Here is a 23,972-nt window from a genome sequence, read left to right as displayed (position 1 = left end):
GCAAATCAATATATGAGGCTCTGCTGGTATCAACATAGTCATTAGAAGGGCTACAATATCACAATTAGTCATTTATAAACGTATTTGAACAAGAACAGTTATGATATACAGTGCCATCGGAAAGTATTCAGACCCCTTGACATTTTCCATATATATATTTTTTTTTTCCTTAACCAGGCAAGTCAGTTAAATTCTTATTTACAAAGATGGTCTACCCAGGCCAAACCCTAACCCAGACGACGCTGAGCCAATTGTGCGCCAACCTATGGGACTCCCAATCACGGCTGGTTGTGATACGTGGAATCAAACCAGGGTCTGTAGTGACACCTCTAGCATTGAAATGCAGTGCCTTAGACCACCCCACCACTCGGGAACCCACGTTAGAGCCTTATTCTATGGATTAAATAAATAAAATATTACTAGTCCAACGCTCTAACCACTAAGCTTGTCGCCACCTGGGTGTCAGAAGGGGGAAGCAGAAAATCAGTTTAATATCATCCAAATAGCCATAATAGGAGAGACCATGTGAGAATATGACAGAGTCAAGTGATTTGGTGTATAAAGAAAAGAGGAGAGGGCCTAGAACGGAGCCCTGGGTGACACCAGTAGTGACAGCATGTAGTGCAGACACAGATCCTCTCCATGTCACCTGGTAGGAGCAACCTGGCAGGTAGGATGAAATGCAGGAGTGTGCAGAGCCTGAGAAGCCCAGCCCTGAAAAGGTGGAGAGGAGGTTCCCGATGGTTCATGGTGTAGAAGGCAGAGGATAGTTCTAGGAAGATGAGAACAGAGAAGAGAGCGTCAGCTAAGGCAGAGCGGAGAGCCTCCATGACACAGAAACGTGTGGTCTCAGTTGAGTGAGCCATCTTGAAACCTGACTGGTTATGCTCAAGAAGATCATTCTGAGAGAGATAACAAGAGTTGGTCAAAGACAGCACGCTCAAGTGTTTTGGAAATAAAAGAAAGAAGGGATACTGGTCTGTAGTTTGATGTCAGAGGGGTCGAGTGTTGGTTTCTTGAAGAGCGAAACAACTCTGGCCATCTTGAAGTCTGAAGTGTGGTCAGGGATGAGTTGATGAGGTAAGTTAGGATGGGAGAAGGTCTCCAGAGATAGTTTGGAGAAGGGAGGAGGTCGAGGGGGCAGGTTGTCAGGCAGCTGGACATCACTAGCCGCAGAATTTCATCTGAAACTTTTTTTCAAAGTGGTTGACAAAGTCAGTCACAAAGAGGGAGTAGGGATGGGGAAAAGAGTTTCCCAGGGTTTGACCTGTAGTTTGAAATGTAGATTGATAGAAAGCAGCTTTAGCAGTGTATACAGAGGAAGAGAAGGCAGAGAGGAGGGAGTGGATGGATTATAGATCCTCCGGAAGCTGAATTTTGTCTCCATTTTTGCTCAGCTGCCTGCAGCCCTGTTCTGTGGGCATGCAGTGTCACTCAGCCACAGAGCAGGTGGGGAGGGGACAGTAATAGTCAAAGGATGTGGAAAGGGAGGAGAGTAGGGTAGAAGAGACAGAGACAGGAGGAAAAATTAAAGCAGAAGGTATAGATTATAGGATAGAAGAGGAGAGAGTAGTGGGAGAGAGAGAGCGAAGATTGTGACGATACCTGACCATCTGGGTAGGGGCCGGGTGGGTAGCGTTGAAGGAGAGAGGTAGAGAAAAGGAAACAAAGTAGTGATCGCAGTAAGATTGCACCAAGATTAGTAGACAAACAGCCTCTAGTAAAGATGAGGTCAAGTGCATTGCAGGCAGCCTTGAGTGGGAGGGGACTGTGAAAGGGTGAGGTCAAAAGAGGAAAGGAAAGAAAGAGGTGGAAAGAAATTAATCCAAGTTAGGCGTCGGAAGGTTGAAGTCACCCAGTATAATGAGTGGTGAGCCATAGTCAGGAAATTAGCTTATCAAGGTGTCAAGCTAGAGTATATAAATTGTTGAAAGATCAGTGTACATATTTTATATATATATCATGTGTTTAATAAACTTGGCTATTTGTTCATGTAGTGTGAAATACAAAGATATCACTGTACACTGATAGTTAAAAAAAATGCATGGGCAGCACCATTGCGTAAGACTTCCTATGGATTAAGGATTGATCACATATTTCCATCCAGGTCATCAGGAGGGATCAGCCAATGAGTTATAATCATGAGCAAACGTTCCATAACTGCAGGTGGCGGTAAATCTAGTGGTGAACGATTCCAACTCCTGCCATCAGAGTTGTTGGAGTCAACCCTCTTGTAGTGGAAGAATGAGAGAAGGTGATAATCGCAACTAGCAATTAGCAACTGGCAGTCTCATGGAAGTCACGCCAGGAGAGGTGTGACGACTAATGAAACTTGAATTGATGAAATGAACCTTAGTGTGAATTAAAATATCATATTTGGATTGTTTTAATAGTTTATAAAGAGCTATGAATTCTGATATGTTTCATTGAACTGTAAGTGCTATGGATTTATTGTTACAGGGAAACTATATTATTCTGTTTGTCGGATGGCGGATAATTCAAAGTGGAGCGACACGGGTGTGCTCTTATCATACAGTGTTGAGGTGTGATTATTAGATTAGAGCAGTGGTTCCCAAACTTTTTATAGTCCCGTACTCCTTCAAACATTCAACCTCCAGCTGCGTACCCCCTCTAGCACCAGGGTCAACGCACTCTCAAATTGCCACACACAAGCTATACAATATATTTATTAAACATAAGAATAAGCGTTACATGGTCGCTGCCCATTAATAAAGTTAACCGTTTTCACTGTAGTGTCCAAAACATCTTTCAAGCTCTTCAGGCATTCTCTAGGCATTAAGAGCCTCTCGGTCGATGCTGCAGTGTACCCAAGTGGAGTCGGGAGCAACTGCTTGCAAGCGCATTACCACTCCACTATGTCTCCCTCATGTGGACCGTTAGTGGAATTCCTGCCAGAAAGTAACGGTTAATGTGATTGGATGTTAATTATTTGACTAGGCTACCTGTATTTAACAATTGTGTTGTTATTTCGCTGAACACTAATTTAATTTTATTTTTGGCAGTGAAACGAGGCTACCTCACCCAAATATATAGCCCGTTGGAGAATATAAATAGACTGTTTGAAAATGTGAAGGATTTAAAAAAAAAATGTGAATCACATTTTTATTTGGCGTACCCCCGATGGCAGTTTGGGAATACCTGTAGAGAATGCTGGTGAAGTTTTATGCATTTTGTTTTAATGTTTTGGGCCATGCAAGGTTATATTAATTAGACGATAGGAGATATTTGGTGCTCTTGGAAGAAAAAAAGCTGGGCTTAAACCTAGATCATGGAGTCATTGGTAAACCGATCTCCTGACGTAATTTTGTATGTCATAGTGATTAATTTTATATGCTGTTAAGAATTAGGATATTTTGTATTATATTTATTGTGAAGATTTTTGGTATGTACCATTTGTTAATTGTATTCTTATTGCGTAACTGTAATACATCTGATTACTTTTAAATGGATATGAATCGTAGTCCTCACATTTCTGAGTAATATTCCTTGAATTATTATTTGACATGTCTAATGGTTAATATTATTGACAATATACATAGCATATATACTCGGTCTCTAATTGTGCATCTCTGAGTTAAGGTTAAGTCAATAATTTAATGCTAAGACATAGATTGCAAGATATTAACTCCTTGTTCCTCAGCCACTTAATAATTGCATAACGGTAAACATAGACTCTAGCATTTTATAGTATTCCGAGTGGTGACGCAAGGCTCGCAACCTTGGCTATACCCACTGATTACGATTATGGGTCTATAGCGTTCACATAATACTGGAGTCAGATTGATAAATGTAGTTTATTATTCAATGTAATTTTTACACATCTACATAATGGAGACCTCTCATCCTCAGTCGATGGGGATTTCCACCACCCTACATAATGGTTGGATAATTTCCACCAAACTGAATGGAGACTCATCCAGTTGATGGCTGACCAAAACAAGACAAAATTAGATACAGCTGAAATGTCAGTGTGATGAGTCACTAATAAACTAGTGGATTGAGCGGTTTGACAATATCTACTAACCAAAATATTCAAGCTAATCCGTAGCCTACGCCAGCCTAGCTTCCTACGGTAAATGTTTCATTGGCACCATTTATAATATTTTATTTTTTACACCAAAAACAAACATACATTTACAACGTACAAACACACACAAACAACAACTACATACAGTGCCAACAGAAAGTATTTATACCCCTTGACTTATTCCACACTTTGTTGTGTTACAGCCTGAACTGAAAATATATTAAAAAGCTTTTTTTTCTCACCAATCTACACACAATACCCCATAATATAAAAGTACTCCATAATATAAAAGTACTCCATGCTCACAGCTACAGTTGAAGTCGGAAGTTTACATACACCTTAGCCAAATACATTTAAACTTAGTTTTTCACAATTCCTGACATTTAATCCAAGTAAAAATTCCCTGTGTTAGGATCACCACTTTATTTTAAGAATGGGAAATGTCAGAATAATAGAGAGAATGATTTATTTCAGCTTTTATTTCTTTCAACACATTCCCAGTGGGTCAGAAGTTTACATTCACTCAATGTATTTGGTAGCATTGCATTTAAATTGTTTAACTTGGGTCAAACTGTTCGGGTAGCCTTCCACAAGCTTCCCACAATAAGCTGGGTGAATTTTGACCCATTCCGCCTGACAGAACTGGTGTAACTGAGTCAGGTTTGTAGGCCTCCTTGCTCGCACATGCTTTTTCAGTTCTGCCCACAAATTTTCTATGGGATTAAGATCAGGGCTTTGTGATGGCCACTCCAATACCTTTACTTTGTTGTCCTTAAGCCATTTTGCCACAACTTTGGAAGTATGCTTGGGGTCATTGTCCATTTGGAAGATCCATTTGCGACCAAGCTTTAACTTCCTGACTGAGGTCTTGAGATGTCGCTTCAATATAGGTGCATAATTTCCCTTCATCATGATGTCATCTATTTTGTGAAGTACACCAGTCGGTTGGGATGGTGTTCTTCGGCTTGCAAGCATCCCCATTTTTCCTCCAAACATAACGATGGTCATTATGGCCAAACAGTTCTCTTTATGTTTCATCAGACCAGAGGACATTTCTCCAAAAAAGTATGATCTTTGTCCTCATGTGCAGTTCCAAACCGTAGTCTGGCTTTTTTATGGCGGTTTTGGAGCAGTGGCTTCTTCCTTGCCGAGTGGCCTTTCAGGTTTTGTCAATATAGGACTCGTTTTACTGTGGATATTGATGATGTTGTACCTGTTTCCTCCAGCATCTTCACAAGGCAGACCTGACTGCCCTCGACCAGCACAAAAACATCCTGTGGCGGACTGCAATAGCATCGAATAGTCCCCGTGATATGCAACTGTTCAGGAAAGTCCGGAACCAATACACGCAGTCAGTCAGGAAAGCTAAGGCCAGCTTCTTCAGGCAGAAGTTTGCATCCTGTAGCTCCAACTCCAAAAAGTTATGGGACACTGTGAAGTCCATGGAGAACAAGAGCACCTCCTCCCAGCTGCCCAATGCACTGAGGCTAGGTAACACGGTCACCACCGATAAATCCATGATTATCAAAAACTTCAATAAGCATTTCTCAACGGCTGGCCATGCCTTCCGCCTGGCTACTTCAACCTCGGCCAACAGCCCCGCCCCCCCCGCTGCTCCACGCCCAAGCCTCTCCAGGTTCTCCTTTACCCAAATCCAGATAGCAGATGTTCTGAAAGAGCTGCAAAACCTGGACCCGTACAAATCAGCTGGGCTTGACAATCTGGACCCTCTATTTCTGAAACTATCCGCCACCATTGTCGCAACCCCTATTACCAGCCTGTTCAACCTCTCTTTCATATCATCTGAGATCCCCAAGGATTGGAAAGCTGCCACAGTCATCCCCCTCTTCAAAGGGGGAGACACCCTGGACCCAAACTGTTACAGACCTATATCCATCCTGCCCTGCCTATCTAAGGTCTTCGAAAGCCAAGTCAACAAACAGGTCACTGACCATCTCGAATCCCACTGTACCTTCTCCGCTGTGCAATCTGGTTTCCGAGCCGGTCACGGGTGCACCTCAGCCACACTCAAGGTACTAAACGATATCATAACCGCCATCGATAAAAGACAGTACTGTGCAGCCGTCTTCATCGACCTTGCCAAGGCTTTCGACTCTGTCAATCACCATATTCTTATCGGCAGACTCAGTAGCCTCGGTTTTTTGGATGACTGCCTTGCCTGGTTCACCAATTACTTTGCAGACAGAGTTCAGTGTGTCAAATCGGAGGGCATGCTGTCCGGTCCTCTGGCAGTCTCTATGGGGGTGCCACAGGGTTAAACTCTCGGGCCGACTCTTTTCTCTGTATACATCAATGATGTTGCTCTTGCTGCGGGCGATTCCCTGATCCACCTCTACGCAGACGACACCATTCTATATACCCGTCATTGGACACTGTGCTATCTAACCTCCAAACAAGCTTCAATGCCATACAACACTCCTTCCGTGGCCTCCAACTGCTCTTAAACGCTAGTAAAACCAAATGCATGCTTTTCAACCGATCGCTGCCTGCACCCGCATGCCCGACTAGCATCACCACCCTGGATGGTTCCGACCTAGAATATGTGGACATCTATAAGTACCTAGGTGTCTGGCTAGACTGCAAACTCTCCTTCCAGACTCATATCAAACATCTCCAATCGAAAATCAAATCAAGAGTTGGCTTTCTATTCCGCAACAAAGCCTCCTTCACTCACGCCGCCAAGCTTACCCTAGTAAAACTGACTATCCTACCGATCCTCGACTTCGGCGATGTCATCTACAAAATGGCTTCCAACACTCTACTCAGCAAACTGGATGCAGTCTATCACAGTGCCATCCGTTTTATCACTAAAGCACCTTATACCACCCACCACTGCGACTTGTATGCTCTAGTCGGCTGGCCCTCGCTACATATTCGTCGCCAGACCCACTGGCTCCAGGTCATCTACAAGTCCATGCTAGGTAAAGCTCCGCCTTATCTCAGCTCACTGGTCACGATGGCAACACCCATCCGTAGCACGCGCTCCAGCAGGTGTATCTCACTGATCATCCCTAAAGCCAACACCTCATTTGGCCGCCTTTCATTCCAGTACTCTGCTGCCTGTGACTGGAACGAATTGCAAAAATCGCTGAAGTTGGAGACTTTTATCTCCCTCACCAACTTCAAACATCAGCTATCTGAGCAGCTAACCGATCGCTGCAGCTGTACATAGTCTATTGGTAAATAGCCCACCCATTTTCACCTACCTCATCCCCATACTGTTTTTATTTATTTACTTTTCTGCTCTTTTGCACACCAACATCTCTACCTGTACATGACCATCTGATCATTTATCACTCCAGTGTTAATCTGCAAAATTGTAATTATTCGCCTACCTCCTCATGCCTTTTGCACACATTGTATATAGACTCCCCCTTTGTTTTCTACTGTGTTATTGACTTGTTAATTGTTTACTCCATGTGTAACTCTGTGTTGTCTGCTCACACTGCTATGCTTTATCTTGGCCAGGTCGCAGTTGCAAATGAGAACTTGTTCTCAACTAGCCTACCTGGTTAAATAAAGGTGAAAAAAAAAAAAAAAAAAAAAAAAAGGTCCTTTGATGTTTTTCTGGGATTGATTTCCTTTTTTCGCACCAAAGTACATTCATCTCTAGGAGACAGAACGCCTCTCCTTCCTGAGCTGTATGACAGCTGTGTGGTCCCATGGTGCCTCTTTGGGATAGGCGGGACGCAAATGTCTCAACTGGCCAATTGTCAGGGAAAATGCAGAGTGCCAGATTCAAATAAAATACTATAAAATTCACACTTTCATTAAATCACACATGTAAGATATTCAATTAAAGCTACACTCATTGTGAATCCAGCCAACATGTCAGATTTTTAAAATGCTTTTCGGCGAAAGCATAAGAAGCTATTATCTGATGATAGTACCAGCAGTAAACAAAGGGGTTAGCATATTTCAACCCTGCAGGTGCTACACAAAACGCTGAAATAAAATATAAAACATGCATTACCTTTGATGAGCTTATTTTGTTGGCACTCCAATATGTCCCATAAACATCACAATTGGTCCTTTTGTTCGATTAATTCCGTCCATATATATCAAAAATGTCCATTTATAAAGCGCATTTGATCCAGAAAAAAACAGCTTACAAAAAACGCAACGTCACTACAAAATATTTCAAAAGTTGCCTATAAACTTTGCCAAAATATTTCAAACTACTTTTGTAGCGTTAATTATTATTATTATTATTATTAACGTTAATAATCGATCAAATTGTAGACGGGGCAATCTGTTTTCAATACAGGAAGAAAACAAACCAGCGTTACTTTTCACGTCTTGCGTTACTCACAAAAGTGTTACCTAGTTCCTAGTTGGTTTACTTCTTTATTGCACAAAGGAATAACCTCAACCAAATTCCAAAGACTGGTGACATCCAGTGGAAGCGGTAGGAACTGAAAACAGGTTCTTAAGAAATATCCCTTGGCAATGACAAATCAGGCAACAGAGAAGGGGGGAAAAAAATTCTGAACAGTTAGTCCTCGGGTTTTGCCTGCTACATAAGTTCTGTTATACTCACAGACATGATTCAAACAGTTTTAGAAACTTCAGAGTGTCTTCTATCCAAATTTATGAATGATATGCATATCTTATATTCTAGGCATGAGTAGCAGGAAGTTGAAATTGGGCACGCTATTTATCCAAAAGTGAAAATTCTGCCCCCTAGCCCCAAGAGGTTTTAATACATGTGTACTATTGTTTGTACAAATGAACGTGGTAGCTTCAGGCATTTGGAAATTGCTCCCAAGGATGAACCAGACTTGTGGAGGTCTACCATTTTTTTCCTGAGGTCTTGGCTAATTTCTTTTGATTTCCCATGATGTCAAGCAATGATGTCAAGCAAAGAGTTTGAAGGTAGGCCTTGAAATACATCCACAGGTACACCTCCAATTGACTCAAATGATGTCAATTAGCCTACCAGAAGCTTCTAAAGCAATGACATCATTTTCTGGAATTTTCCAAGCTGTTTAAAGGCACAGTCAACTTAGTGTACGTAAACTTCTGACCCAGTGGAATTGTGATACAGTGAATTATAAGAGAAATAATCTGTCTGTAAACAATTGTTGGAAAAATTACTTGTCATGCACAAAGTAGATGTCCTGACCGACTTCCCAAAACTATAGTTTGTTCACAAGAAATTTGTGGAGTGGTTGAAAAACTAGTTTATGACTCCAACCTAAGTGTGTGTAAACTTCCGACTTCAACTGTTCATTCCTAGTGCCTGCATTATTGTTTGCCACATGGCCTTAAATTGTACCAATTCGTTTTTCTCTGTCACCCATGCTATTTCAATAATTAAATAATAAATCATTTGATTTTTCCATTGTGTTAATGATAGTGGATTAATTGATTTTCAAATTCTAACACAAGTTTGTTTTGTTGGCACCCATTTAATTAGCCCCAAGGTAACCTTGTTAAATTTAGTTCATTCTCTTAAGTTGATGACTGTTCTCTCATTAGCTGGGAATGTTGTTTGAAATGTACAATGCAACATACTTGATATGGTTATCAACTTGCGTACCCCTAAAATGTTTTAATAAAGTTGTGCAGGGTGTACTATTAGCATGCTAACACTCATTAAGACAGACTAGGATAACAAGTAGCATAGCTAGCCATCACTAGCCTTTACTGGTTGAAGTTGAAGTAACTTCTGAGTGTAATATTGTTGACTGATGACTATTATATATATAATTTACAACATTTGGAGGAAAGCTATATGAAGACATCAAAACTATAAAAATAACACATATGGAATCATGTAGTAACAAATAAAGTGTTAAACAATATTTAAGATTTTAGATTCTTCAAAGTAGCCAACCTTTCTCTTGATGACAGCTTTGCACACTCTTAGCATTCTCTCAATCAGCCTCATGAGGTCGTCACCTGGAATACATTTCAATTAACAGGTGTGCCTTGTTAAGTTAATTTGTGGAATTTCTTTCCTTCTTAAACCAATCAGTTGTGTTGTGACAAGGTAGGGTTGGTATACAGAAGATTGCAAGAATAGCGCAAATAAGCAAAGAGAAACGTCAGTCTAGCATTACTTTAAGACATGAAGGTCAGTCAATCCGGAACATTTCAAGAACTTTGATAGTTTCTTCAAGTGCAGTTGCAAAAACCATCAAGCGCTACGATGAAACTGGCTCTCATGAGGACCGCCACAGGGAAGGAAGACCCAGAGTTACCTCTGCTGCAGAGGATAAGTTCATTAGAGTTACCAGCCTCAGAAATTGCATCCCAAATAAATGCTTCAAAGTTCAAGTAACAGACACATCTCAACATCAACTGTTCAGAATCAGTGTGAATCAGGCCTTCATGGTCGAATTGCTGCAAAGAAGCCACTACTAAAGGACACCAATAAGAAGAGACTTGCTTGGGCCAAGAAACACAAGCAAAGGACATTAGACCGGTGGAAATCTGTAATTTTGTCTGAAGAGTCTATGAGAATGAGTTTTTTTGGTTTCAACCACAGTGTCTTTGTGAGATGCCGAGTGGGTGAAAGGATGTTCTCCGCATGTGTGGTTCCCACTGTGAAGCATGGAGGAGGAGGTGTGATGGTGTGGGGGTGCTTTGCTGGTGACACTGTCAGTGATTTATTTAGAATTCAAGGTACACTTAACCAGTATGGCTACCACAGCATTCTGCAGTAATACGCCATCCCATCTGGTTGGACTCTCATTTGTTTTTCAACAGGACAATGACCTAACACACCTCCAGGCCATGTAAGGGCTGCTTGACCAAAAAGGAAAGTGATGGAGAGCTGCATCAGATGACCTGGCCTCCACAATTGAGATGGTTTGGAATGAGTTGGACCACAGAGTGAAGGAAAAGCAGACAAGTGCTCAGCATATGTGGGAACTCCTTCAAGACTTTTGGAAAAGCATTCCAGGTGAAGCTGGCTGAGAGAATGCCAAGAGTGTGCAAAGCTGTCATCAAGGCAATTGTTGGCTACTTTGAAGTATATCAAATATATTTTGATTTGTTTAACATTTGCTAACTACATGATTCTACATGTTATTTCACCGTTTTGATGTCTTCTCTATTATTCTACAATGTAGAAAATAAAGAAACCCTTGAGTAGCTGTGTCCAAACTTTTGACTGGTACTATATGTGTATGTGTTTCGTTATTGCTTGAAATCAGGCATGGATTAACTGCTTTCAAAGGTGAAAAATTGCTTCCATACCCCGCTTACGTGATTTTCGTTGAAAATGTATATGTGTATGGACAAATGGGATAGATACAATGAGTCATCTATCATTCTCTATGTTCTCAACCTAAATATATAACTCCATACATATCCCAATGCTCAGGTAAATGCAGAGTTTAAGACAACTCGGAACTCCAAGTTAAAATTTGAGCATGTTTTTTGTTGTTGTTGCATAGAGCTTCTTAAGTTCCTATTTGGTTGATTCTGCTACTTTCCAAGTGGGACGCTCAAACTTTTTATCTTTCTATGAGATTCCAAGTCGATCATTTCACAAATCTTTTATTGGTCTCCCAAGCGGCACAGCGGTCTAAGGCACTACATCTCAGTGCAAGAGCCAGAACTACAGTCCTTGGTTTGAAATCACATCTGGCTGTGATTGGGAGTCCCATTGGGCAGCGCACAATTGGCCCAGCATCGTCTGGGTTTGGCCGGGATAGGCCGTCATTGTAAATAAGAATTTGTTCTTAACTCCAATCAAAATCAAATCAAATGTATTTATATAGCCCTTCGTACATCATCTGATATCTCAAAGTGCTGTACAGAAACCCAGCCTAAAACCCCAAACAGCAAGCAATGCAGGTGTAGAAGCATGGTGGCTAGGAAAAACTCCAGAGAAAGGCCAAAACCTGGGAATAAACCTATAGAGGAACCAGGCTATGAGGGGTGGCCAGTCCTCTTCTGGCTGTGCCGGGTGGAGATTATAACAGATTATAACATGACCAAGATGTTCAAATGTTCATAAATGACCAGCATGGTCAAATAATAATAATCACAGTAGTTGTCGAGGGTGCAGCAAGTCAGCACCTCAGGAGTAAATGTCAGTTGGCTTTTCATAGCCGATCATTAAAAGTATCTCTACCACTCCTGCTGTCTCTACAGAGTTGAAAACAGCAGGTCTGGGACAGGTAGCACGTCCGGTGAACAGGTCAGGATTCCATAGCCGCAGGCAGAACAGTTGAAACTGGAGCAGCAGCACGGCCAAGTGGACTGGGGACAGCAAGGAGTCATCATGCTTAACTGACTTGCCTAGTTAAATAAAGGTTAAAGCTCTTTTATGTTTAGATAAGAATTGTATACCTGTCTTGTATACCTATACACCATTCCTGTGTGTGTTTAATAAAAAATATTTGAAATAAATAAAGGTTAAAGAAAGAATAATGGTCAAACATGGGCGTAACCAGAGTATCTGTACACAAATAATACTGTTCCTGATAGCATGGCTTCCTCTCCTGGCAGGGCCCAGCAAGTGGTATTGGCAGGTGGAAGATGCTGGAGATCTGAATCCACTGCGCCTACATCTTGGCACTCCCCCACCATTGTAAAAAAATATTTTGGAAGATATAGAAATGCATATATGAATATCTACAATTAATGCATACTTTTAAATTATATTATGTGAGCTAAACATAAAAATGTATGACAAATTATTAAATCATTTTTTTAAAAGTTATAATGTTAATGTCCCTGCTACAACAAAAAACAACTGAAATACAGTAGTCCTTGAAACATTGAATTGAAATACTATAGAACTTTCATTCATTCTATGGAGGACTGCTTCTTCTGGGGAGTGTCAATTTGGCCTACTAGTGGGTTCAAAGCATTTAATTGGCAGATACATAGACTGGTTAATTGTATAATTGGATCTGAAGACCTGTGTATTCATAAATTCCGAGTTGTCACGAATGCAGCATTTTTCCAACAACTCGCGTCACCATGGAAGCGATCCGTTTGTGTCATGTTGTAGTCGCCATTTTGATGGTTCTATGTGTGTGGGCTACGGCGATGAATGTCTCTACAGTGCAGCTAGCTAGCTAGTTAGTTTACAAACATTCAACATAAAGTCTCATACTGTTACATACATTTAACCGAAGAGATCAAGGAGATGTGTGCAATTTTTTTGTATGCCGGACGTCAAATTTGAACGACTAATCGGAATGCGAAGTCTGCATTTTAGTCTGTTTTCTAACTTCGCCAGCTAGCCGCCAGGTTTCTTCTATTAATTCGCAATTCAAAGTCGTACGTTAAGCTAAAAGCTAGCGATGATATTGGATTCTATGGAAATCATACATCTGAAGAGGTACTGGCAGCGACGTCGCCCTGACACGCTATTTCTGGACATTGAATGATTGCTTCCTAGTTATGCAGCTAGTTAGCTATGTTAGCTAATTTAGCTGAAATACAACATGGGCTTTCAAATACAACATTCCACCGTGCCTTTTTTCGTCATGGTTATGTAGGGGAACGCACAGCAAGCTACAAGTGTTTTTATTTTCACTCAACGTTGCTTTCACCGTTCACGTTCCAGTTGTCTCGTAGACCAGCACAATGAGCCGTTATTCATAAGAAACTGCAAATGCCCAATCGAACCACCAAGACAAGATGATGAGTCAAAGAAACGGGCAATATTGTCCTCACAGAAATGTGATTGCTTCATTAGATTCTTCCCTTTGACCACATCAAAAGGACCATCAATTATGATTTTTGGATTGATACCCCAGGAGTTACATGAACAGCTCCTAGACCTAAAAAACTACCAAAATCGAACAAATGGTGTGGAAGAGCTGAAAAAACTCCTATTTGGATTGGACTTGAAGCCAGTCCCCTCGGACAGTATTGTGGAGTTTCTATATTTTCTCCACAGACTTCTAGATGACACCAACTTCAAAGTCTTGTATGGCACTTTACAGGTGATAAACCTACTCATCCAGAAATTGGATTACAATATAGACAAATATTTCAAACAGATAGTATGTGTGGCTCTGAAACCCCTTGGAGACAACCGTGCTGTCACCCGGAATGAGTACATGAATGTGTTCAGGCAGTTGACTAGAATTGTAGGGCCACAGAAAGTGTTAGACCTTGCCATTGGACACCTGAGACACAAGAACTCCAGGGTCAGAGAGGATGTCATCAACATCATCACAGCAGCTATGCTCACCCACCCCAAGAAGGACTTCAACATCCCCAGCCTCTGCTTTGAAGTTGCACCATACTTGGCGGACAGCAAGAAGAAGGTCCGCCATGCAGCCCTAGAACTATTTGCTGTTTTTGACCATTGCCTTGACACAGGGAAAAAACAGCCGCTAATGAAGGCTGTAGACCGAGTGGAGCTCAATGGGGATGTGGAGGGTCTTATGGCAGCTGTTCAAGCAAGAAGAGCCAGGCACATACTTCCCAGACTGTCCTCCGATGGGATGGTAGAATACGCCCTTCTAATCCCTAAATCAGGACAACGACGGTCACCACAGTTTGGGTCAGGAGCTGACCTGGAATGGGTGCTCAATGGCGGGCGGATCAGCAGTGCCAAGAGCATCAGGACGGAACCAGACTCTGACAGGCTGTATCATGGTTATGGAAGTTTGGGCTCCCTCATTGATGACCTTCCACTGCAGAGGAGAATTGTCAGTGCAGGCAAAGGGAAGAACAAGCTTCCCTGGGAGAGGTCAAGCCTTCCTTCCACAGTGAACATCCAGCCATGCAGTACCTCTAATGGAAAATCCTCTGATCAGGTTGGTCATAGTTGACGCCAAGGTTACATCAAGCAAAAGTCTGCTGATGACACTTGTTTATCATTTAGCTTTTTTTATGTAGCAAAGTGTCATTTGAGAAAAATAAATATCAAGACATGTTCTCTCTAGGCTACAGGTACAATAATCTTATTTCCATAGTGGCACCATAATTACATGGAAGAAGGTGCAAATAGAATGATTTTTGTGACCACCCAAAGTGAAAATCTGTCAAATATTAGTTTGCAGGAACCTGAAAGTTCACTGAAACAATAACACGCAGTATACTAGATATTGACAAAGGCTTGTGTTGGGACTATATGGAGTTGTATCCATAACTATTTGTTTGATGGCTGATTTGGGCAATTCCACGTAGAGGAATTATGTTTTGACTCCGATTTGTCACTTTAAAGGGAAGGTAGCATACTCTTAACCACATGTAACATATGGATATGCATTAGTATACTCATCCAATGCAAAGTTGCACCTAATTTTTCAAGTTGTTACATAAAACCGATCAGAATGGCGAAGTCATGTCAGAAAATGTTTTTCCGGGGTGTGATGTAATACCAACAGAAATAACTTAAAATGTATAACCTCAAATTAAACCAAATCGTTTACACTCATGACTACTTGTTTCAATAACATTTTCAGCCAATTTACATGTTAATACTTTATAAATGTATTGTTAGAAATCAACTTGCAAGGTTGCTAGCCAACTAGCCTGCTAAAGTTAGCTCTACTAGCCTGTTAACATAAGCCCTATTGGCCTGCCAACATTAGCCCTACCAGCCTGCTAATGTTACGTTAGAACTGCATGAGTCAGCCATTTGCTATCAACATCTAGCTTACAGCTACATTAACCCTTTACGCTAAAGACGATGTTGTGAGAAGACCGATTTTCGGGATGTCTCATGGTCTGACAAACGGCACTCTTGCTCTGTCACCTTTCACCGCAGATGCAAAAGTGTGACATTGGCTGATGGGGTGGAGTGAGACTCATCCAATGCAAAAAAACAGATGTGCATATTATGTGTGTGTGAGCAAATGATGATGTGAGTGTTTGTGTGTGTTGGAGTGTCAGTGTGCATGAGTGTGTAGGGCCCTAAGAGTGCATAGAGCCAGTGCAAAAATAAAATACAAGGGTCAACTCAGTCAGTGTAGCCTTTGTGTTAGCTATTTAGTTAGTTATTTAGCAGACATGATTTGGGGATGGAAGCAGTTCAGGAGCCTTTTGGTGTCAGACATGATGCACCGGTACTGCTTACCGTGCGGAACCAGAGAACAGTCTATGGCTTGGGTGGCTGGAGTCTTTAATGATTTTTCGGGCCTTTATTTTCACACCGCCTGATATCGAGCAGCGAGCTCAGCCCCAGTGATGAAGCCCCCCTCCCCCGTTTCCTTTAGTCCACGATCAGCTTTTGGCCTTACTGACATTGAGGGAGAGGTTGTTGTTCCGGCACTGCACTGTTAGGTCACTGACCTCCCAGTAGGTTGTCTCATCGTCACCTGATCACCTACCACCGTTGTGTCGTCAGCAAACTTTATGATGGTGTTCGAGTCGTGCGGGCCACACAGTTGTGGGTGAACAGGGAGTACTGGAGGGGAGTAAGCACACACCCCTGTGGGGTCCCTGTGTTAAGGGTCATAAGGGCGGTGGTGATGTTGCCGCCGACCCTCACCACTTGGGTTCGGCCCGTCGGGAAGTCCAGGATCCAGTTGCAGAGTGAGGTGTTCAGTCCGAAGGTCCTAAACTTGGTGACGAGCTTGGAGGGGACTATGGTGTTGAATGCTGAACTATAGCCAATGAACAGCATTCTCACATGTCAGCAAAAACATAACACCTTGAGTTAAATATATATATTTGGGATATTGAACTACAATAGGTGAAGTGGATTTACATCCGGTAATTGAATTACATCATTGCTCCCTGATCTGTACCATACAGAAAATGATAATTCTCGATATGAATATCATTCCCTTCATGGTGTTGTATCCTAATAGGTACACAAAGGTACAAAATATGCAATGTATACTCAAATATGCAAAAGAAGGACAACGCACTGGCTATTATTGTAATGATCTCCAACCCCAAACAATACCACATTTAGTTGGTCCGAACCAGACCAAATCTGAAACAATCATAGACATCTATGTTTCACAAGTTTGGACACCACAGTAGAGTACAGTAAAGTATATATGTATAATACACTACATAACATTCTACTCTAGTGCTGTACTGTACAGTGTAGGGTTGGCCGGTATCTAGATTTCCATACCGTGCCATCTCGGGATATATACGTTATTACCGGTAGTGCACACAAGGGGCGCAATTTATTTTTCGAATGGGGAAAAAAAGCCCCAAAAATGCCACTTACCAGAATGCTAAGAAGTACTAAGGAATCCTCATAGTGGATGCTAGGTAAATGCTAACGAGCGCATGCAAACATTTACTACTAAGACAGACAATCCAGCTCATAAAGTTATGCAAGCATCTCAAAATGCAGTTTGCAACACGCACAAAACAAATATTAGACAGCCGGGATCTTAATCCAGGAGGGGATTGTCTCTGCTGCTCTTACCAAGAAGCTTGATCCTGCAAGCTAACACTAGCCACCTAGCTAACATTAGCAACCAAAACCCAGCTAGATAACTTAATAGTTATAAGATATATAGCTGGCAAACAGTAGTGAATTCCATACAAGTGTAACTTGATCACCTCACTTAATTTGCACTACAGGACTGACTCACCTCAAGAAGCTCCCATTTTGCACGTTGTTCTTTTTTGTAAACAAACACACGTGACTGGCTCAAACAGCTTTTCGGGAAACTAGTACCGGTAGCTTCATAATGAAGGCAAAATTATGAACGCGATCTGCTTTATCTATTACCTAGTGCACAAGTTGACTGCATGTATTTATTTAAAAAGTACTAATATTCAAATGTTTAAAAATTAAAAGACGGTATTGGAAAATCATACTGATGGTATTTGTAAATACCCCAGGATAACTGTTTGGAGTTTGTGACAGTAACTATGTGAGCTTATTACAGTATTATAGACATTTTGTTCTGGGATTTCTAGTGTAGCTTGTCAGCATCATATAGCAAAACATCTTAGATTTTTATAGATAACTTTTAATAGTTTGTAGCTCAAACCATTCGGACTCTACAGAAGTTTTTGTAAAATGACCCAGGCCCCTTCCCGATCCGCCCTTGTCTCACAAACACCACTCTAGCGCAGCCCCCATTAATCACACATACTAATAGTTGGTATCTACGGATGCAGAAGAAATAGACAAATCCGATTAGAAGTCCAAAACATGCCAGCGTTACGGTGGGACTCATTGGGTTAAGGGACATTTCCCTTCTCTGCTTCAGCTTGAGTTTTTGTAAAAACTACTCCACAGATATGGCTCTTTTACAACTTGTGCTCAAAATCTTTACAGCCCTGAACAACAATTAATACGCTCTTGGTATCTTTCTAGAATTATCCAAAGTGTTCAACACGGTTGATTATAAAATATGACTCGCTAAGTTGCATTATTACAGTTTTCACGATTATACATATAAATGGCTATATAAATATGTTTATGATAGAGAAAAATGTGTATATGCAATTGCTTGTGCATCTACCAGGGCCAAGATATCCTGTGGTGCTTCACCCCTTGGACCTTTGTTATTCCTAATCTATATCCATGTCCTTGCTGCTGTGTCTGCTACCGTACTTACCGTTATTGTTACTGATGATACCAACTTCATTTTAGCACACAAGAATTTCAATTCACTTATCATTGAAGCCAACTCCAGCATGGCACATTTTATGAATGGTTCCAGATAAACTATCTTTAAATGCTTAAAAAAATCCAACTTCATTGTATTTACTGGTAAGAATATGAAATATTGTTTAAAAAAAAAAGGGCCAGAATTTCAATTGGTGGGAATGAAATGGAGCAGGTTTCATCCTCTAGATTCCTAGGTGTTCTTGTTGATGAAAAGTTGTCCTGTAAAGATCATATTCACTTTGTCTGCAGAAAAGTCGTGAAGTCCGTTGGTATCATCAGAATGATTAGTGGTTTGGTTCAGGCTTGCTTCCTAACACACACTATACTATAGCTTAATTTACCCATATCTCATTTACTGCAATATTGTCTGGGCCAGTACATATGCTTTCTACCTACACAAATGACTCATCACACAGAAGAAATTGGCAAGACTAGCCGCCTCTAATGGCTTGGCTCCATCTGTTTTAGACAATATAGTGAGTTGCTTATCTACAACATTAATATACAAGAAACAATGCACCTTCATCTACAAGTACACATACCTCCCAGACAGCCTACCTAATCCTTTCAATAGATTCTTCCAGGTTCATTCCCAAATCCATGCAAACAGCACACAGCAATAACCTTCACCCTCCCCACTGCTGCACCTCACATAGTCAATTCTCTATCAGATACAAAGGTTCCATACTCTGGAATTCTTATATTCACATTGCCAAAACATCATTATCCATCAATAACTTAAAGTGTATACAAGGGGTCAGACTGAAAAATCTAACTACGGAGTAGTCTCGTTCATGTAGCTTAACTCTCTTACTCACACACACACACACACACACACACACACACAATTAAACATGTTTTGTCTTGTACAGTTGAAGTCGGAAGTTTACATACACTTAGGTTGGAGTCATTGAAACTAGTTTTTCAACCACTCCACAAATTTCTTGTGAACAAACTATAGTTTTGGCAAGTCGGTTAGGACATCTACTTTGTGCATGACACAAGTCATTTTTCCAACAATTGTTTACAGACAGATTGTTTCACTTATAATTCACTGTATCACAATTCCAACGGGTCAGAAGTTTACATACACTAAGTTGACTGTGCCTTTAAACAGCTTGAAAAATTCCAGAAAATGATGTCATGGCTTTAGAAGCTTCTGATAGGCTAATTGACATAATTTGAGTCAATTGAAGATGGACCTGTGGATGTGTTTCAAGGCCTACCTTCAAACTTGGTGCCTCTTTGTTTGACATCATGGGAAAATCAAAAGAAATCAGCCAAGACTTCAGAAAAAAATGGTAGAACTCCACAAGTCTGGTTCATCCTTGGGAGCAATTTCCAAACATCTGAAGGTACCACGTTCATCTGTACAAACAATAGTACGTATGTATAAACACCATGGGACCACGCAATCGTCATACCGCTCAGGAAGGTTAGGCGTTCTGTCTCCTGGAGATTAATGTACTTTGGTGCGAAAAGTGCAAATCAATCCCAGAACAACAGCAAAGGACCTTGTGAAGATACTGGAGGAAACGGGTACAAAGGTATCTATATCCATATAAAAACGAGTCCTATATCGACATAACCTAAAAGGCCACTCAGCAAGGAAGAAGCCACTGTTCCATAACCACCATAAAAAAAGCCAGACTACGGTCTGGCCATAATGACCATCGTTATGTTTGGAGGAAAAAGGGGAGGCTTGCAAGCTGAAGAACACCATCCCAACCCTGAAGCACGGGGGTGGCAGCATCCTGTTGTGTGTGTGCTTTGCTGCATGAGGGGACTGGTGCACTTCACAAAATAGATGGCATCATGATGCAGGAAAATTATGCGCCTATATTGAAGCAACATCTCAAGACATCAGTCAGGAAGTTAAAGCTTGGTCACAAATGGGTCTTCCAAATGGACAATGACCCCAAGCATACTTCGAAAGTTGTGGCAATATGGCTTAAGGACAATAAAGTCAAGGTATTGGAGTGGCCTTTACAAAGCCCTGACCTCAATCCCATAGAACATTTGTGGGAAGAACTGAAAAAGCGTGTGCAAGCAAGGAGGCCTACAAACCTGACTCAGTTACACCAGCTCTGTCAGGAGGAATGGGCCAAAATTCACCCAACTTATTGTGGGAAGCTTGTGGAAGGCTACCCAAAATGTTTGACCCAAGTTCAACAATTTAAAGGCAATGCTACCAAATACATTGAGTGTATGTAAACTTCTGACCCACTGGGAATGTGATAAAAGAAATAAAAGCTGAAATAAATCATTCTCTCTGCTATTATTCTGACATTTCACATTCTTAAAAATAAAGTGGTGATCCTAACTGACCTAAAACAGGGAATGTTTACCAGGATTAAATGTCAGGAATTGTGAAAAACTGAGTTTAAATATATTTGGCTAAGGTGTATGTAAACTTCCGACTTCAACTGTATACTAAGTATATCATGTACATTTATAATTAGTATGCTCTGTTTAACTGATGTAACTTTTTTTTGTACTTATATTTGTAGCCCTTTTGGGTTTCCAACCTCACCTGCTCAGGTTTTACCTTTTTTTTTATCTGTACTGTTTTGTCTTTCATCTACATTTAAAAAAATTATAATAAATGCTGAAAACATTTTGCTCCACTATTTGAAGAGAAGGAGAACAAGCTATAGGATGAAAAATATAGCCGTTTTGGTGCAGGTACAGATGATTTTATGTATTTATTATTATTCTACAAATCGATACTTGGAGTCAAATATCAATATATCATCCCCTCTCTACAATGGGTTTACTCCCAGATCGCCTCATCAGGGAAGTCAATCTACTAATCTCCTCGTTTTCATTCTCTCAGATACTGAAACACCCAGCTGTCAGTCAGACAGTGGCAGACGTTTGTTTGTCGTGGGGAAACACCGGCCATCTCCCTTTTTTTCGGTATAATAGAGTAGCCTACTTGTGCTTCTGAACTGTTGCCACAAAGTCGCAACAAAAGTATAGGCTATGCGCTTAAAAATCCGTAGGGGAGAGATCCCAGCAGTGGCACCTTGTCACAGAGATGGTTCGAGATAACACAGACTTTTGAGTGAGCATTCAGGTACTATTAAATCGTTGAAATTTGGAAGAATGACCATTTTGTTTTTTTGCAAGCATTTCGCTACACCTGTAATAACATCTGCTAAATATGTGTATGCGACCAATAACATTTGATGATTTGATCACAAACTACTTGTTCAACGAGTCTTTTTGAAGTTTGCTCTGTGCACCATAGGCCTTTCGGAGCCTTCCAGTGAAACCTTATGTTTATAGTAGTCCCCGTCTCCCAGCAACATCTTTGCGACACAACACGCATGTATTCAGAGGGGGATTGACACTTAATTGGCAATGCATGTGAAGATATCGTAGGACCCGACGCGATTGTGGAACGTCAACCACTTAGGCTGCGTTCACACAGGCAGCCCAATTCTGATCTTTTTCCCACCAATTGGTCTTCTGCTCAATCGGTTTCCCGATAGCGATGGAACTTGGAACTTAAGCTTTACAGTGTTTTGACGATACATTGTTCCTATAACAGCCGACAGTGTCACATGCGTTTCCCAAAGCACCACGTAGAGAGAACGTTCGCGTCATTTGTAGCATGTGTCAATACCGAAAGAAAGGCAGCGCTGCTCTCTGATCAGTTTCACCCATTCAAATATTACCTTAATATCATAATTATTTTACAATACTGACGACGGATTAGCCCCTAGAGCTGTATTATAACCTATGGCTGCAAATATTGAGGTGGCTTAGTCTATTCTTACCCAACAGTACTGCACAAAATTACACATTTGGTACTTCATCAAATAAAAATCGACACAACAATGCAGAGAATAAAACAGAGAAATAAAGAAAAATATTAACACAGGGAATAAATACAGAATGAGGAACGATAACATGGATATATACACGGAGTACCAATACAGAGTCGATTTGCAGGGGTGCGAGGTAATTGAGGTAGATATGTACATATAGATAGGGATAAAGTGACTAGGAAGCAAGATAGATAAACAGTAACAGCAGCGTATGTAATGAGTCAAAATAGTTAGTCCGGGTAGCTGTTGGTTAACCGTTTAACTAACTATTTAGCAGTCTTATGGCTTGGGGGTAAAAGCTGTTCAGGGTCCTGTTGATTCCTGACGTGGTGCATCGGTACTTCCTGTCGTGTGGTAGCAGAGAGAACAGTGTATGACTTGTTTGGCTGGAGTATTTGACCATTTTTAGGGTCTTCCTCTCACACCGCCTGGTATAGAGGTCCTGGATGGCATAGAGCTTGGTCTGTCTCCTGGGCCGTATGCACTGCCGTCTAGTGCCTTGCGGTCGGATGCCAAGCAGTTGCTATACCAAGCGGTGATGCAGCCAGTCAAGATGCTCTCAATGGTGCAGTTGTATCACTTTTTGAGGATCTGAGGGCCCATGCCAAATATTTTCAGGATCCAGTTGCAGAGGGAGGTGTTCAGTCCTAGGGTCCCTAGCTTGGTGATGGGCTTGGAGGGCACACTGGTATTAAAACACTGAGCTGTAGTCAATGAACAACATTCTCACATAGGTATTCCCCCTATCCAGGTGGGAGAGAGCAGTGTGGAGTGCGATAGAGATTGCGTCATCTGTGGATATGCTGTTTGTAACAATTGCAAAGACATTGGCAACTTTGTTCTGAAGTGATCTGCAGTCACAGACAGACAAATTAACACTTTGATTCTATATTAGGTGGAGATCTTCTGTGTATAAAGTAGGCAAAAAAACATCTATTGACCCACTTAGCTGTTCTGAGGCAGTTGGTAAACAACAATTGTCTAAAAGTGCAACTTTACTAACGATGGTTTTGGGAAGCAACTCGGAGATTTAACAATGCTCCTACGAAGGTTCTAATGATGAACTTAGCCTTAAGATGCTTTTGGGACTCTGGGTCCTGATCTTTTCGCATCAGATTTTTTGGACTGATCAAAAGACCAATTAGTGAAAAGAAGATAAGAATTGGGCTGCCTGTCTAAACGCAGCCTTACTGCTCTAGTGTTGATTAAGATCCCAGTGGTTAAATCTAACGACAATGGGAGTTGCCTTTAATGTGAGATGGATCTTAACACCATGTCTGAGGGAAGCTTTGGTGAGCACTGAGATGAAAACTGCCTATCTTTGATTCTACTGCCTATCATCAATTTTACTGCGACGCTTGAAAATGTCCCATGGCTACACTTTTTATTACATATTTTACCCCCTTTTCTCTCCAATTTCGTGATATCCAATTGGTAGTTACAGTCTTGTCCCATCGCTTCAACTCCCCTACAGACTCAGGAGAGGCGAAACACGACCCTGCCAAGCCGCACTGCTTCTTGACACACTGCTCGCTTAACCCGGAAGCCA

The 23,972-nt window shown here is 41.2% G+C and overlaps 1 protein-coding gene across 1 annotated transcript in view; it reads left to right on the top strand.

Moving 5' to 3' along the window:
* Window positions 1-13,007: 13,007 nt before the first annotated feature.
* The window catches only part of LOC110505461 (TOG array regulator of axonemal microtubules protein 1), a 36,925-nt gene continuing 25,960 nt past the window's right edge, over window positions 13,008-23,972 (top strand). Inside the window, exon 1 of the mRNA XM_021584691.3 lies at window positions 13,008-14,808. Within this exon, the coding sequence (XP_021440366.3) occupies window positions 13,774-14,808 (1,035 nt within the window). The 5' untranslated portion in view covers window positions 13,008-13,773. The remainder of the gene's footprint in view (window positions 14,809-23,972) is intronic.

The sequence above is a fragment of the Oncorhynchus mykiss genome, chromosome 25 (genome assembly GCF_057628025.1).
Source record: "Oncorhynchus mykiss isolate SJ-2025 chromosome 25, ASM5762802v1, whole genome shotgun sequence".
Lineage (NCBI taxonomy): Eukaryota > Metazoa > Chordata > Actinopteri > Salmoniformes > Salmonidae > Oncorhynchus > Oncorhynchus mykiss.
Note: the sequence above shows the minus strand (reverse complement) of the source record. Positions and strands in the feature narration are given on the sequence as shown.